The 16,550-nt window shown below is 39.4% G+C and overlaps 1 protein-coding gene across 1 annotated transcript in view; it reads left to right on the top strand.

Annotated features, from left to right (window-relative positions):
• Positions 1-16,550, top strand: part of ppfia2 (PTPRF interacting protein alpha 2) — a 506,299-nt gene that overhangs the window by 383,485 nt on the left and 106,264 nt on the right. The window contains exons 10-11 of the mRNA XM_060840055.1: positions 7,849-7,911; positions 11,526-11,617. Coding sequence (XP_060696038.1) covers positions 7,849-7,911; positions 11,526-11,617 — 155 coding nt within the window. The remainder of the gene's footprint in view (positions 1-7,848; positions 7,912-11,525; positions 11,618-16,550) is intronic.

Consider the following 16,550-nt stretch of genomic DNA (forward strand, 5'->3'; position numbering starts at 1 on the left):
GTCCCCAAGCAACTTAAAAAACTTGACAAAATTCTCACTTAACGAAAGAGATTAAGGTTCAGCCCTTGAAATGTCAAGCCAGGTTTCATTTTGGGATCTGACTTGCGCAGTGTTACCACTGGATGAGATCAGAAGACTGGCTAGAATGTAGTGCAGCCAGCAGATATAGATGCTAATCGAGAGTAATCAGTTGAAGATTGCACTATATATTACCATACAACAGGTCAAAATTTACTTAGACTGTGCTATAGTTTGTGTTAGGCTAACAACTAATATTTTTGTTTCAATTTTTATTGGTATTTTTGGTGGTTCACCCCAACCTTGTTTTTCCCATGGGCTCCATTATTTCTATTGCATGATTTTCTATAACACAGTATCACAAGGGAATGCAACTATGGCGTTATAGGAAAACTGCCTGTACTTGGAGTGGAATGGAGGATTTGACCTGCAGACCGGAGCCTGTCTGAGGAGAGTCCCAGACCAGGCCGGCATAGAAGGCAAGTCCCAGACCAGGCCGGTGTGGAATGCGATCCCCAGACCAGACCAGAGAGGAAGGTGCATCCCAGAGGCGAATCCTGGTCTGGAGGCTGGTACAGGAGGCGAGTTCCAGACTGGAGGCCGCTGCAAGAGGCAAATCCTGGATTGGAGGCAAGTCCCTGAGGCAAATCCCACATTGGGCCACAGTGGGTGTCAAGTCTTGGAGCCGAAGCCAGAATGGGAGATGAGTTCTGGACTGGAGGCCGACGTGGGAGGCAAGTCCCAGACTAGAGGGCAATGTGGGAGGCGAGTCCTCATTCGAGTGCACTTGGCAATAAAGCTAATTCAATTCAATGGAGTCCAAATTAAGGCATTCATCTTGTGTGTTGAAAAGGAATATTCAGCAATCATTCGACAAATTCATGGAACACATCTACTAACCAATGTAGAGTAACTGTGAAATGAAAGAAATGGTCCTTTTTGGATCAAGAAAATAATGTATTTAATTTCACAAGTCTCCAAGATTTGGGGATTTGAGCTGTATGGAGAGGCTGAATAGGCTGGAGCTATTTTCTCTGGAGCAACAGGGCTGAGCGGTGACTTTGTAGATGTTTATAAAATCACGTGGGCATGGATAGGGTGAATAGTCAAGGTCTTTTCCCCAGAGTAGGAGAGTCCAAAACTAGAGGGCATGGGTTTAAGGTGAGAGTGAAAAGATTTAAAAAGGACCTAAGGGATAACTTATTCATACAGATGGTGGTCTGTGTATGGAATGAGCTGCCAGATGAAGTGTGGAGGCTGGTACAAATACCACCTTTAAAAGGCATCAAGATTGGTATATAAATAGGCAGCTTTTAGAGAGATACAGTTCAAATGCTGGCAAACGGGACTAGATTTATTTCAGGTGTCTGGTCAGCATGGACGAACAGATGACCATGTTTTACAGCTCTACATTGTAAGTGCCATTGTCTTTTTACTGTTCACTCACACATAATCTAATTCTGCCACTGCACATTAACATCACCCCAAGATTAATAATCCAAGATATTCAGATTGTGAGTGGCATCTCTACTCAATGATTGTTATCCACCTCATCTTCTTAAACTATTAACCCTTCCTGCCTTCTTCACTTCCTATTAATTCATTGAGGATCTCACCCCTCTCTTATTCCAACACTACCAATGGTCTTCCTCCATTTTCATCTCACTCAATCCCTCCTTTTGTCTCATTGAAGGAGAAAATGTCTCATTACTGGGCAGGGAGGGTCAAGACAGTGTAGCTGATATTTGATTTCTCTCCCCTTGTGAGGAGAAGATCCATGAGACAACTGGAGAGGATTGAGACCAACTATGTGGGAATGTGAAGAAGTCCATGTCTAAGCAACCCAGCAAGTTTCTTTGTCCTCTGGGTGTGTGCGTGCTATGCTGTCAGCTGCAACAACCCCTATTTTCTGGAGCACTCTCATGTACCTCATGTGTTTGAGGGTCCAGGTGCCTTAAAACATTGGTTACTGGGACTGAGGGAAGTCCACTGCAACCATGGTTCACATTATAATTGTACAGTTCCCTAACTGATGCAGAACACTGATATAATGGCACCCAAAGATTTGACCAGGCCTTTAGAGGAGCAGTGTAGAGGGCTGTTGAAAATACTCTATGTCACTTGAACCAGTCTGCAAAGAACCTTCTATTGTGATCAGGATTGAATGTGCTGCATTATCCAGACACTCTGTGCTGTGATCAATTGGAGCAGGAAATGAGGTAATGTGCTGGAATGCTGAGAAACCAGAGGAACTGGGAGCAGTTTTCCAAAGAGGCAAATGAGGTCATTGGAGAAGGAGAAGCTTTCCTTCTATTTGACAGAGTTCAGCTGAATTGATCACAATGAGGCAAGCAGGATGTGATTCACACCTGGTTCAAATACATATCGATCTGGGTGCGGAGACAAAAGTGCATTATAAAATAGTCGTTAGTCATAATGGCAACATTTGGTTTGCAATGTGAGGGCAGACTTTCAATCTTTTTTTGTTTTTTTTAGTTTCTTTTTGCTGTATGGAAATAAAAAAAATCTAATGTTTGGAGCTGACTGACTGCATGGCTGTGTGTGATGTTTCCTTCTGGACAACGACAAGCTGTGTGTTTGTAGTGGGCACTGGGAACTGAGCAGTGGTGACTTAGAGTGTGGTGCCATAATAGTGTACATGCAGTAACAATACACTGCCAGTGATGGGCAACACTGGTTTGCCTTATAACAGAAAGCACTAAAAAAACACAGCAGGTCTGGCAGCATCAGTAGAGAGAGAGAGAGAGAATTAGAGTTAATGTTTTGAGTCCAGTGACGGTTCATCAGGATTGTCAAGGTACAATAGCCTTATGATAGCTTGGTTGGATTGGTCTTTTCGCAAATATCTGCAGAGTGGTGAGTTGTTCTAAGAACTACATGTGGGAAGAGGCAGATGGAAACGAATGTAAGGGGCACTCTGGGTGGGCAGGTGGTTAATAGGTTGTGTTTGCTAAGTTACGGCACAAGGTCTTGGCAGAAGTCTCCTGAGACACTCTGTCCAAAAAAACTCAACACTACTCTCATGTGAACAAAAAAAAGTAAATTTCAGCCCCTTAAGTTTCACCAGATATTCTCTCCTTGCCTTTCCCAGGATAAGTATTAATTAAACCAAAAGAGTGAAATAATGAATAAGTAAATAAAGCATCAGTGCTGAGGGACAGGTTATATTGTATAGCCCAAATAAGAGTTCTGTACACAAACGCACAGAGTGCAAGGAATATATCAAATGAGTTGCAGACACAAATTTAAATTGGAGATAACAATATATTAGCCATTCTGAGACATGGCTACAGGTTGCTCAAGATTGGAACTAATTTACAAGGGTGGTAGATTTACAAAACAGATATGGAAAATGGTAGAGTGACTGCTGTATGGAGTACCCTTACTGATTAGGAACAAAATTAATTCAATGGTAAAGAGGGATATAATAAGGGAAAAAACATCTAGTGAAGATCACATGGGTGGAACTGAAAAAACTGTAAAGATTTTAAAACTGTATAGTTACCCAGTAGCAGCCCTAAAGTGCTAGATTGTATAAATATTAGACAAGTGTACAGCAAAGGCATGGGGAGAATTTGAATTTTAATAGATTGGGAGAGGCAGACTATAACCTGTCAGAAAGATAGTGATTTTCTGGAGCATATCTGGAATTGTTTCTGACAGCAGAATGTCCTGGATGCAACAAGCGGGGATGCAATGTTGGATATTATAATAATAAGACCACAAGACATAGGAGTGCAAGTAAGGCCATTCAGCCCATCGAGTCTACTCCATCATTCAATCATGGCAGATGGGCATTTCAATGCCACTTACCTGCACTCTCCCTGTAGTCCTTAATTGTTTTCGAGATTAAGAATTTATCAATCTCTGCCTTGAAGACATTTAACATCCCACCTCCACTGTGCTCCATGGCAATAAATTCCACAGGCCCACCACTCTCTGGATGAAGAAATGTCTCCTCATTTCCATTTTAAATTGACCCCTTCTAATTCTACGGCTGTGCCCACGGGTCGTGGTATCCCCGCCTGAAGAAAACAAATTCCCAGCGTGCACTCTTTCTAAGCCATGCATTATCTTGTAATAATGAGTAATGAGCCAGATTTAATTAGTAACCTAATTGTGTGTCAACATTTCTCAAACAGTGATTTGAAAGAGTTTAGTTAATATTTGAAAGCACAAGGCACAAATCAACTACGAGAGTTTTAGATATAAGGAAGGCTGAGATGAGACAAAGACTGTCCACAGTAAACAGAAAATTTGTCAGTCCGTAAAACAATTGAAGAACAGTGGAGGATGTTTAAAGAAATATTTAACACAATACAAAACAGTTTAAGCCCCTGAGAGAGAAAAGCACTATTCACAGTAAAAACAGCCTGGGACAACTAAAGAGATAAGGACGACATAAAACTAAAAAGGCTGACAGAAAGTCAAAACTCAGTGCAGATACTGTCAAATGGGAATGATACAAAGACGAGCAAGGCCACAAAGCAGCTTATATTAGCTACTAAAAGGGATGATGAAAGGAAAGTTGCAAGGGACATAAAAATCAATAAGAAGTTTTATAGTTACACAAAGGGAAAGCAGGTAGTCAGGAACGATCAATGTTGGCCTGCTAAAGACTGAAAGTAGGGATATTGTCAATAACTTTGGGAAATGGCAAATATGTTGAATAATCATTTTGCCCCAATTTACAGTAGAAAGGATAGCTTGCTGGAAGTCAAGAAGAATTAGTGGATTGGGGACTAGGACTGAATAAAATTAACGTAAATAAAACATTGATAATGAGGAAATTAATGGAACTGAAATGTGCCAAATCCCCAGGACCTGACAGTTTCTGTCTGAGTGTGTTAAAATCTCCCATTGTGGATACCGCAATTATAAGCTGTCCGAGTTCCCTAGATACAGGAGTTATCCCTCAGGATTGGAACATTGCATGTCATTCTGCCTTTTAAAAATGATGAACGACGAAAACCAGGGAATTAGACATGATTTGGAGACGCCGGTGTTGGACTAGGATGTACAAAGTTAAAAATCATAAAATACCAGGTTATAGTCCAATACCCGTATTTGGAAGCAATAGCTTTCGGAGCGCTGCTCCTTCATCAGATGGTTATGGAGAATAAGATTGTAAGACATAGAATTTATAGCACAAGTTTACAGTGTGATGTATCTGAAATTATACATTGAAAAAGACCTTGATGGTTTGTAAAGTTTCTCATCTTTTAGAGTGACCATATTGGTTTCAGTTCTTTCATATGTAAATCGCAAAACTTTATTCAAAGTTACATTCTCAAGTAAACTTTAACAATTGGTGTCATGTCTGACCAGATAATGTACTAGTTCACCTAACATTTGTGGTGGGGAAGTTGTTGGAGTCAATAATCAAGGATGGGGAGTAATTGAAAACCTAGAAAGGTTTCAGATTATCAGGGAGACCCAGTATAGATTCATGACAGGTGCATCATACCTCACGAACCGCATTTTGAAATGGTGAGTCGGCTAGTAGACAGGGGAATGTCTATAAATGTTGTTTATCTAGACTTTCTTAAGCATTTGATAAAATTCCATATAAGAAAATATTAAGTAAGGTAGAAGCCCATGGAATTGAGGGCAAATTAGTGACATGACTGGGAAATTGGTTGAGTGGCAGTGGACAGACAGTAGGGATAAAGGGTTGGTACTCAAACTGGCAAGATGTGACTCGTGTACCACAATAATCTATGTTAAATTATTCATATTATTTATTCATAACTTGAATAATGCCATTGAAAGTCAGATATCTAAATTTTCTGATGACGCAGGTGGCAGATTAGAAAGTATCAAGATAGTCTATCAATATTACTTTATAATGTTTTGCTTTGTGGATGAGCAAAATTGTGGCAGATGGATTTCATTGTATACAAGTGTAATGTTATCCATTTTGGACCAAGAAAGAATATATCTGGGTACTCTATAAGACCATAAGACATAGGAGTGGAAGTAAGGCAATTCGGCCCATCGAGTCCACTCCGCCATTCAATCATGGCTGATGGGCATTTCAACTCCACTTACCAGCGTTCTCCCCGTAGCCCTTAATTCCTCGGGACAACAAGAATCTATCAATCTCGGCCTTGAAGACATTTAGCGTCCCGGCCTCCACTGCACTTCGTGGTAATGAATTCCACAGGCCCACCACCCTCTGGCTGAAGAAACGTCTCCGCATTTCTGTTCTGAATTGACCCCCTCTAATTCTAAGGCTGTGTCCACGGGTCCTAGTCTCCTCGCCTAATGGAAACAATTTCCTAGCGTCCACCCTTTCCAAGCTATGTATTATCTTGTACGTCTCTATTAAGTCTCCCCATAATCTTCTAAACTCCAATGAATATAATCCCAGGATCCTCAGCCGTTCCTCATATGTTAGACTTGCCATTCCAGGGATCATCCGTGTGAATCTCCGCTGGACACGTTCCAGTGCCAGTATGTCCTTCCTGAGGTGTGGGGACCAAAACTGGACACAGTACTCCAAATGGGGCCTAACCAGAGCTTTATAAAGTCTCAGTAGCACAACTCTGCTTTTATATTCCAACCCTCTTGAGATAAGAGACAACATTGCATTCACTTTCTTAATCACGGACTCAACCTGCATGTTTACCTTTAGAGAATCCTCGACTAGCACGCCCAGATCCCTTTGTACTTTGGCTTTACTAATTTTCTCACCATTTAGAAAGTAGTCTATGCTTTTATTCTTTTTGCCAAAGTGCAAGACCTCGCACTTGCTCAAGTTAAATTCCATCAGCCATTTCCTGGACCACTCTCCCAACCTGTCTAGATCCTTCAGTAGCCTCCCCACTTCCTCAGTACTACCTGCCTGTCCACCTAACTTATGAAGTTAAATACAATGCATGTCCAAAGAGATTTGAGGTTCAGGTGCAGAAATCTTTAAAATGCCATGAACAGGTGCAGCAAATTATCAAAAATGCCAAATGGATACCAGCCTTTATATCTGGTGGAGTGGACTATAAGGACACAGATGTTATGCTGCAGCTATACGAAACCCTGGTTAGACCCTACTTGATGTATTATGAGTAGATATGGGCACCACACCTTGACAAGGATATATTGGCCTTGGAGGAGTACAATGTATATTTATAAGTATGATATCTGGTATTCAGAGGTTAAATTATGAATGGACTATTTTTATTGTCACTTGTATTTTACAGTGAGAAAAACAGTAAAATATAGTGATAAGCTTTTCCACTGTGCGATAATCCAGTGCCATTTTGAATATTTTAAGAATAAGAAAAATAAAGATATAACTTAAAAAGAGCCCATCAGTCTTGAGCCAGCTCATCATCAATGACACCTGTGCCACCATCCCTCCCCTAGAATTTAGAAGATTAAGGATGATCTGATCGAAGTCTTCAAGACATTAACAGGAAAAGACAGAGTAGAGAACAGTAAACTATTTCCACTGACTGCAGATTCCTTTTAACAAATTCCACTTTAGCCATTGTTGGCATTGATTGGCTAGCATGTTATGATGTCAAAGGAATCTTGTGATTATAATACATAAAGTATTTACATACTTTAATAAGAGCACAGAATAGTTCATTGGCACCTCTCATAGTATGAAACCATTACTAATGGACTGGAGTGAGAAATTTTTTTAACACTTCATTAAATGTATGAAATGGTTTGTCTTAAAAATTTAATCTATGCCAACTGTTGAAGTCCTTCATATACAAATCTTGATAACAAATGTAAATGTACTGTTTGATCGAATTTGCCATTGTGACTTAATTTACAAATAATTATGCTTTGTTACCTTAGAACATGTTGATTCAAGAATCTGAACTACTAAGGAAACAATTAGAGGAGTCGCTTCATGATAAGGTAATATCTTTAATACATAAGAACATATGACATCACAATACTTGTTGAATCCCCATAATAGATATGAAGTTTCAGTGAGATATCAATGATTAAAAATAATAATTTATTTTCTTACTGCAATATTAAACATAAAGTACTTGTGAAAAATTAAAACATATATATGCAGGATTTTTTTGCCACTTAGCTCAATAGCAACTGAAATAATTTCCAATTAACAGAGTAACTTGGGTCTGCTAGCTTTCACAATTATGTCAAAGCCACCTAAAAGAGAAGGGTTATTGGACTATGTAATAAAACTGTCAGCTGAATGTTGCTTTGAATTTTGATAAGCATGGTTTTTAAAAGTTCATTCAGGAGATGTGGGCATCGTTGGCTTGGCCAGCATTTATTGCCCACCCTAGTTGTCCTTGAGAAGATGGTAATGACCTACCTTCTTGAACCACTGCATTTCTTGGGGTGTTAGGACACACACAGTGCTGTTAAGGAGGGAGTTCCAGGATTTCTGTAGAGCGATACTGAAGGAATGGTAATATATTTCCAGTCAGGACAGTGAGTGGATTAGAGGGAGTCTTGCAGGTGATGGTGTTCCCATTTATCTGTTGCCTTTGCCTAAATGATAGTGGTTACAGGTTTGGAAGATGCTGTCTAAGGAGTCTTGTAGGTGATATGTACTGGTGCAACTGTGTTCAGTTTGAAGGGACTAAATGTTTCTGAATAAGCTGTTTTGTAATGGATAATGTTAAGTCTCTTGAATGTTGTTGGAGCTGCATACATTCAGGTAAGTGTAGAGTGTGCCCTCATAGTCCTAACGTGTGCCTTATAGTTGATGGATAGACTTTGAGGTGTCATGAAGTGAGTTACTGATTACAAAATACCTAGTCTCTGATTTTGTCATGTCACCACAGTATTTATATGGTGGTCCAGTTCAGATTCTTGTCAATGATAATCCCCAGGATAAAGATAAGTGGGATTCTGAGAAGGTAATGACTCTTCTTGGAGATGATCATTTCCTGCCATTTGTTGCAAATGTTACTTGCCACTTGTCAGTCCAAGTTTGGCTATCATCCAGGACTTGTTATATTTGGACATGGACTTGTTCCTTACCCAAGAAGTTGTGAATTGTGGAATGATCAGTGAACCTGCTCACTTCTGACCTTATGATGGAGGGAAAGTCATTGATGCAGCAGCTGATGATGGTTGGACCTAAGACATCACCCTGAGTATCTCTGCAATGTTGACCTGGGATTGAGATGACTGACTTCCAGCCACAACCATTCTCCTTGTACTAGCTATGATTCTGACGAGCAAAGAGCTTTTCTTCCACTTCCTGGTGACTTCAATTTTGCTGGCTCCTTGATGCCACACTGATTCAAATGTGGCCTTAGTGTCAAGGACAGTCACTCTGAATTCTTTTCTGGAATTCAGATTTTTTTTCATAATTAAATCAAGGCCGTAATGAGGTCAGGAGCTGAGTGGGCCTTACAGACACAAAACGGAATGCCTGTGAGCAGATTATTTCTAAACAAGTGCTGTTTGGTAACACTTCCTGATGAAGAGCTTATTCTCAAAACGTTGTCTCTCCTGCTCCTCGGATACTGCCTGACTGGCTGTGCTTTTCTAGCACCACACTCTTCGACTGCTTGATAACACTGTTGATAACTCTTTCCACCACTTTATTGTTGATCAAGAATACACTGTTGGAGCAGTAATTGGCAATATGAGATTTGTTCTGCTTTTTGTACACAGAACATACCTGGACATGCTACCATGTTGCTGGTTAGATGCTAGTGTTGTTGCTGTACTGGAGTGTTTTGATTATTGAGGAGAAAGTGAGGACTGCAGATGCTGGAGATCAGAGCTGAAAATGTGTTGCTGGAAAAGCGCAGCAGGTCAGGCAGCATCCAAGGAACAGGAGAATCGACGTTGGGCTTATGCCCGAAACGTCAATTCTCCTGTTCCTTGGATGCTGCCTGACCTGCTGTGCTTTTCCAGCAACACATTTTCAGCTCTGTTTTGACTATTGGCACGGCAAGTTCGGGAGCACAGGTTTTTCGGACTGTTGCTGAATCTCAGGGTCCAGAACCTTTTCAGTGTTTCTTGACATCACATTAAATGAATCAAATTGTTTGAAGACTGGCATCTGTGATGCCGTGAACCTCCAGAGGAGACCAAGATGGAAATCCACTCATCACTACTGGCTGAACATTGTTGCAATTGCTTCAGCCTTATCTTTTGCATGATATGCTGTGCTCCGCCATCATTGAGGATGGGGATATTTGTAGAGCTTCCTTTTCAAGTGAGTTGTTTAATTATCTAACAACATTTGCAATTCAATTTGGCCAGACTGAAGAGCTGAGGTGTGATGCATTGGTTTTGAAATCACTTAACCCTGTCACTTACCCAAAGTTGACACCTACTTCATCAGAGTGGCACATCTTGTTTTAGGATATCTATTGAGACATGACTTGCAAATTTTTACCAATTGAACTTTTAGATATAGTTAGGTTAAAGTCAGATGCCCAAGCCAAACTTGCCACCAAACCACTCACTGCCAGATGAAACTGAAGTTGGAAGACACGTAGCAACCAACTGGCTCCTCTGAGGTGATTTAGCACATCAAGTATTAATAATAAAGATGTCAGCCTCATTGCCATTTTCTGTTCACATGTAACTGCAGTCAGTCAGATGTTCTGATGTTGGGAAAAGTGGCGGTTCATCCGGGCAAGATAATGGCAATTCTAGGAATGAATGAATTTACACCTACCTCCTTCATCCTGAGTGCCTGCTGGAAGTACTTCTGATCAGACACGAACCCTCCCATAACTCCTTACTCCAGAACTTTTTCCACAATGCCTCCAATTCTCCTATTAATATTCCATCTAGTTATTTTGTTATGATAACATTTATGTTATTCATGAATGACATAACTTCCTGGAATTATAGTGGTAGCAATAAGGCCTTCATTACTTTTGTGTTGATGAAAAAAGACACATTGTGTCTTGTACTTGTCAGTGTCTTTTGTAGGATTGCAAATTTAAGGAAACTATCAATATTTATACTGAATAAGAAAAGAATGCTGATTGGTAGAGGTGTTGCAATGGAGAATGCACATGTTAATAATGATTGACAACTAACTGCAAAGCTTTGTTTAAATTCTGTACCAGATAGTTTGACTCTAATCAGTCAACCATTGCCCTGACAATTGCAGCAGCAAATGGCTGCCACCTATTTTGTTGAGTTAAAACACGGTCAGCATGTTTAGATTTTCTTTCTGTCTGCAAAAAACAGAGTTTTGTATAATACTTATGTATGTAGCTTCCAGTGCATACAATTGCAACATACTGCAAACATCATTAACATACCTAAATTGGTTGGCAGTATAATTCTTCATACATTCAGGATGATCCAGAAAATGTAGTTTTATTGCCGAATCACATCTAACAATGAATACTGTGGTTGCAAGTGTGGATTAATTGGTAAGGACCAGTCCCTTGTGTATTGTAAGCAATCAAAAGGATATGCTGTTTGATATGATCCTCTAATCTTTAGGGCCTACAGCTTACAAAGATTGCACCATACCAGTGCTGAATCTCCTCAATTATTGTGTTTTACAGGAACGATTAGCAGAAGAAGTTGAAAAATTTCATTCTGAGGTTCAACAAATGAAAATGCAATCTGTTGCTTTGTTGGAACCGTCCATGTCCAGGTAATTTGAATGTAAATAGTCAATTAAAGGCAAGTGCCTTGTAACGTAAAAAAAATCACTTCTCAGGTAAATGAAATCATTCATCTACAATTCTAATAAAAATACAACGTGTGTTTCTTTATCTTCATGTTACCTACTTCTTATCATGGGCTGGATTTTGCCAGCCCTCTGGAGAAGAGTTGTGATGTGAAAGTGGCAGTGGAAGGCATCTGAAGACAATGTGATGTTTTCCCTTGCTACAGGATTTTCTTAATGACAGGCCAATTAAACCAATTCAATTGCCAATCATTGATCACTTTCTGGCTCTCTTGGCATTTTACCAGCATCTGAAGGAGCCACTACAGTATGGGGAGACAGCCGGATAAGTCACGATGGCCTTCTACCAGATTTCACCAGCACTGACAGTGAAAAGTGCACCCCTCTGAACATGGGTTTGCTTGTATGAGACCAACACATTCAATTAAAATTTTATCTTGTCTTTGAGGGCATCTCAACATAAAAGTGCCTTCTACATCTCTATGTAGCCATTAATGGCACTGCCAAGGCTTGCAGGTTGCTGGCCCACTACATTCTCAGTTCAGCAATCTTCCTAGTAGCAGCCTCTCAATTGCTTCTGCTAATAAAATGCTACCCTGAGTCTCATCACATCAAGTACAGGCTCAAATTCTGCAAGACTGCATACTTCTTTGTGTCACAGTATCAGTCCATTGTGTTATTCTCATTTGTCACCTTTTTTCTCTTGAATCCACGATTATGAAACACTTTTCTTGTTGCCTCTCTATCTACTAGCAGTCATGTTTTCTTTCATTCATTTGCTGCCTTTTTTGTGTGAATGTTACCATTCATTGATTTCCTTTCACTTCAATACATGTTCAGTTAATGTTCCTGATCTCTTGTAAATTATCAATCAACATTTTTCCCAATAAGTCATTGTGTTTTTATAAGTCAGTGTGCACCACTTCAGCAACACTATGCATCTGATTGTGTTGATGTCATCAAATGCTACTGATGGACATGACAATAGTACATAGATTCACTATAGCATCAGGCTGCAAATGTATGAAAACATAGCAAAATAATACATTATAAGATACATTACAGGAGGCAAAAACAAAGACTAAGTGATAGTGAAAGGCCTTTGACAGTAGTATTGGCAGAATTGGAAAATAAGCAAGAAAAATAGTAACATTATGCATTTTGTTTTATGTTTTTTAGGCTCTTTAATTTCTTTCAGATTTTAATAGGATACATTTTATTTTTGAGAGTAAAGAACACAATGGTTGGGCAGTCATTGCCAAGGAGTTGAATTTAACGCACACCAGAAGGAAATTTCTCCTTAGGAGGGAGACTTCAACTAGGAGACATTATTTAAGAATAGGAGGTATCCCTTTTAAGATCAAAATGAGAAGTTTTTTTCACTCAAAGAGTAATAAAATTATGAAATTCTCTTTCCAAAGAGCTGGTGGAGGCTAATTCTTTAAATTTACTGGTATAAGTTATAGTTTTTATAGACAAGGGAGTCAAAGATTATAGAATGCAGTCAGGAAAGTAGAGCTGCGACCACAATTAGATCAGCCATGATCATATTAGATGGTTTGAAGGCTTGAAGGGCCAAATGATATTCTCCTGTACTGTTTTACTAATCTGATCCTGCCTGACACTAGATATTCAAAACTAATTATCTACTCCAAACTATGTAATAGCAAGTGTTTATCAGGAGGGCAGACAAGACACTTCAAGAATGTTCTCAAATTCTTCCTGAAGAATATTCAATATCTCCACTAATTCATAGGCTCTCTACCCTAAGACCTTTCAAAGGAGAGAAGGAGCATCCATGAAGATGCCAAGCTTTTCAAGTGTCTCCAACAGATGCAAATGGAGGCTAATCACAAATAGCAGAGAAGCAAGTAAACACCACCACCTACTTCAATAAACTACATTCCCTAACTATGACAGGGTTTGAGGATTCTTCATATGTATGAGATATATGATGCCCTTGCATGAAAAGTGACCTGGCAAAAACATGTAACTCAAAGATTTCCATCAGCTCCAAAGTGAATGATTGAAAGCCTAAAATGGTGGCTGAGTTGCTCCAAGAGCTTCTGTGGTGAGGCTAGTGGTTTGCCAATGTGGAGTTGAGAAGTTGAGATGGATGGGGGCCCTGGAGCAAACAGGAATGATGTTCAGAGAAATAGTTGTCAGGATTAGAAATGCAAGCCCCTTCAGCTCAAACAGAACAGCTCCAGCATTGTATTGAGAGCAGGTGATGAGACTTTGTATTTAAGAGCTGTATTCTTCCTCAAAGGGATGTTGGCTTCTATAGAGGGAAAAGGTTCGGAAGGCAAAAATGGAAACTGATATTTGTGCTGAACTATAGGTTTATAATAAGCCCTTGTAAATCTCTGAAATACCTTTGCTGCCTAATTCAACATCTGGATATCGATTTATGAGGTGTGATAGCAGATTATTAACCTTGATTTCTTCAGGTGGAAAGGTAAAAAAGGCAGAAGGTAACTCCTGTTTTTGGCAGAAGCAAAGACCCTGGTGATTTTTCAGAATGAAATAGCTGTGTCATGCTTCAGGTTCACAAATTATGATTATCTACTGGTGTTTTCAGAATTGGAACCATACAAGCAGTGGAGAATGACATGAAAATGCAGTCTCAGTTCACTTCTCTAACCAAGAAGAAGCAAGGTATGGTTTTGACTTTATCCTTGCCAGGAAGGAGTAAAACTAGAAATAAAGTATTTTTGGACTGAATATAAAGAACACCTGAATATTGAACAGGAATTGAAGATTCTTATATAAGTTATGGACAGAATTACAAAAAGGATGACTTGTTGGAAGTCTACAAAGTATCGTTAGTATTTGATAAATTTAATAAGGTGGACAATCAGTGCATGGAAGAACATGTCATGCAGGTTTCATAAAAGGCTAAAGAAATTCAAGCTAGAAATTCCAGAGTCTGCTAGAAATTCCAGTGTCTTTCAGACCATGCACAAATCTGCAGGGATCGTGCACAAGTAAGCAGATGAATATCTTTGTTGATACATTCAGTCGTTTAATATCAGATAGTGGCTGTATTTCAATACTGAGTGGTGTCAGTTGGCTGAACTATTATTTAGAAATTCTAGACAAAACAGCTAAAAATAAGATCAAAGAATACAATAGCTTGACCTATTTTAGATTCAGTAATAATTTCTGCCTTGGGAAAAGACAAGAAAATGGAGTTGAAGTTATCAGATTAGCCTTAATCTCATTGAAAAGCAGAGCAGACTTGATGAGCCAAATGGCCTAGTTCTGCTTCTATATCTCATGGTCTCATGATTATATCCTTTAAAAAACTGGTTCTCTCCTGTGACATTGCAGGACTACATCATTTCTTAAGTACTGATGTCTTCCAGAGTGACACAACATTGTTACTGAATAATGCTTTGATAAAAACAGGAAAAATGCATTAGAACATGATGAATGATTAAGTATTTGTGTTCAGTTAAACTGTCAACTTTCAATTCATGAGATCTGGACATTATTGTATTCCATTGAGGAAACCTGGATATTCTCAGTAAGGTGTCCAAGAAATGTTATTGACCTCCGCAAATAAGAGTCTGACTGAGAAGGAGAGGATTTATATGGAAATTGCATGAACAATGGAGGTTGGTGTCCAATGGTGTACAATAGGGACCAGTGTTGGATCCATTATTGTTCATGGTATGAATAAATGTTCAAGAAGAAAATGTGGAGTTTTGACAAGTAACTTTGTGGATGACACAAAGATTGGCTATCCACATGAACAATGAAGAGTGGTTGAAATGAGGAAGATGATCTTAGGTTACAGGAGAATAGAGACCGATTGATCGGATGGGCACATCAGTGGCAGATAGAATTGAACAATGAAAAATGTGAGGTGATGCACTTTGAAAGAGTTAAAAGACAAGGAAGAATTCAATAAATGGCAGGAGACTAGGAAGCTCAGAAGAACAAAAGGATTTTGGGGTGCTTGTCAACATATCAATGAAGGTAGCAGGACAGATTAATAGGGCAATTAAGAGTGTTGAGAACATTTGTAGCTCAGGTTGAGGTTCTGGATGAAGGTTTGCTTGCTAAGCTAGAATGTTCATTTTCAGACGTTTCATCACCATACTAGGTAACATAATCAGTGAGTCTCTGGAGAAAGCACTGGTGGTATGGCCCAGTTTCTATTTATGTGTTTAGGTTTCTTTGGGTTGATGCCATTTCCTGTAGTGATGTCATTTCCAGTGGTGATGTTATGAATATGGAACACATGCCTTTTTCAGTTAGGCCTGAATTATCAGAGCAGGGAGCTTTTGTTGGAACTGTATGTGCCTTTGGTTAGGCCACAGCTAGAGTACTGTGTCCAGTTCTGGTCACCACACAATAGGAACAATGTGAAATCATAGGAGGTGATGCAGAGGTGATTCACTAGAGTGCTGTCTGTGAATTAGCACTTCCACTATGAAGAGAGGCTGAATAATCTTGAATTATTTTCTTTAAAGCAGAGAAGGCTCAGAGATGTATAAGATAATGAAAAGCATGGTCAAGAATGATAGGAAGCAACTGTTCCCCTTACTAGAATGGTTAATAACATCAGGCTCAATTTTAAGGTCAAAGGCAAGAGGTTTTGAGGAGATTTGAGGACATGATTTTCGACCCAAAGATTGGAATCTGCACTGCATTCTATGGAAGGATAGTTGCTTCAGGAAACCTGCCAATCTTTAAGAGGTATTTGAATGAGCACTTCAGATGTCATAGCATTCAATGCTATGGGCCAAGTGCTGGAAAGTGGGCGCAAGTGTCAATTTAGTGCAGTTTTGTTTACTCAGACTCGATGGGGTGATGGGCCTGTTTGGTATTGTATGATTTTATAAGTGATCTTATCCTTCCACACAAAAATAAAGCTTCTGTTAAAGAA

This window comes from Hemiscyllium ocellatum, chromosome 19, assembly GCF_020745735.1.
Source record: "Hemiscyllium ocellatum isolate sHemOce1 chromosome 19, sHemOce1.pat.X.cur, whole genome shotgun sequence".
NCBI classification, from domain to species: Eukaryota; Metazoa; Chordata; class Chondrichthyes; order Orectolobiformes; family Hemiscylliidae; genus Hemiscyllium; species Hemiscyllium ocellatum.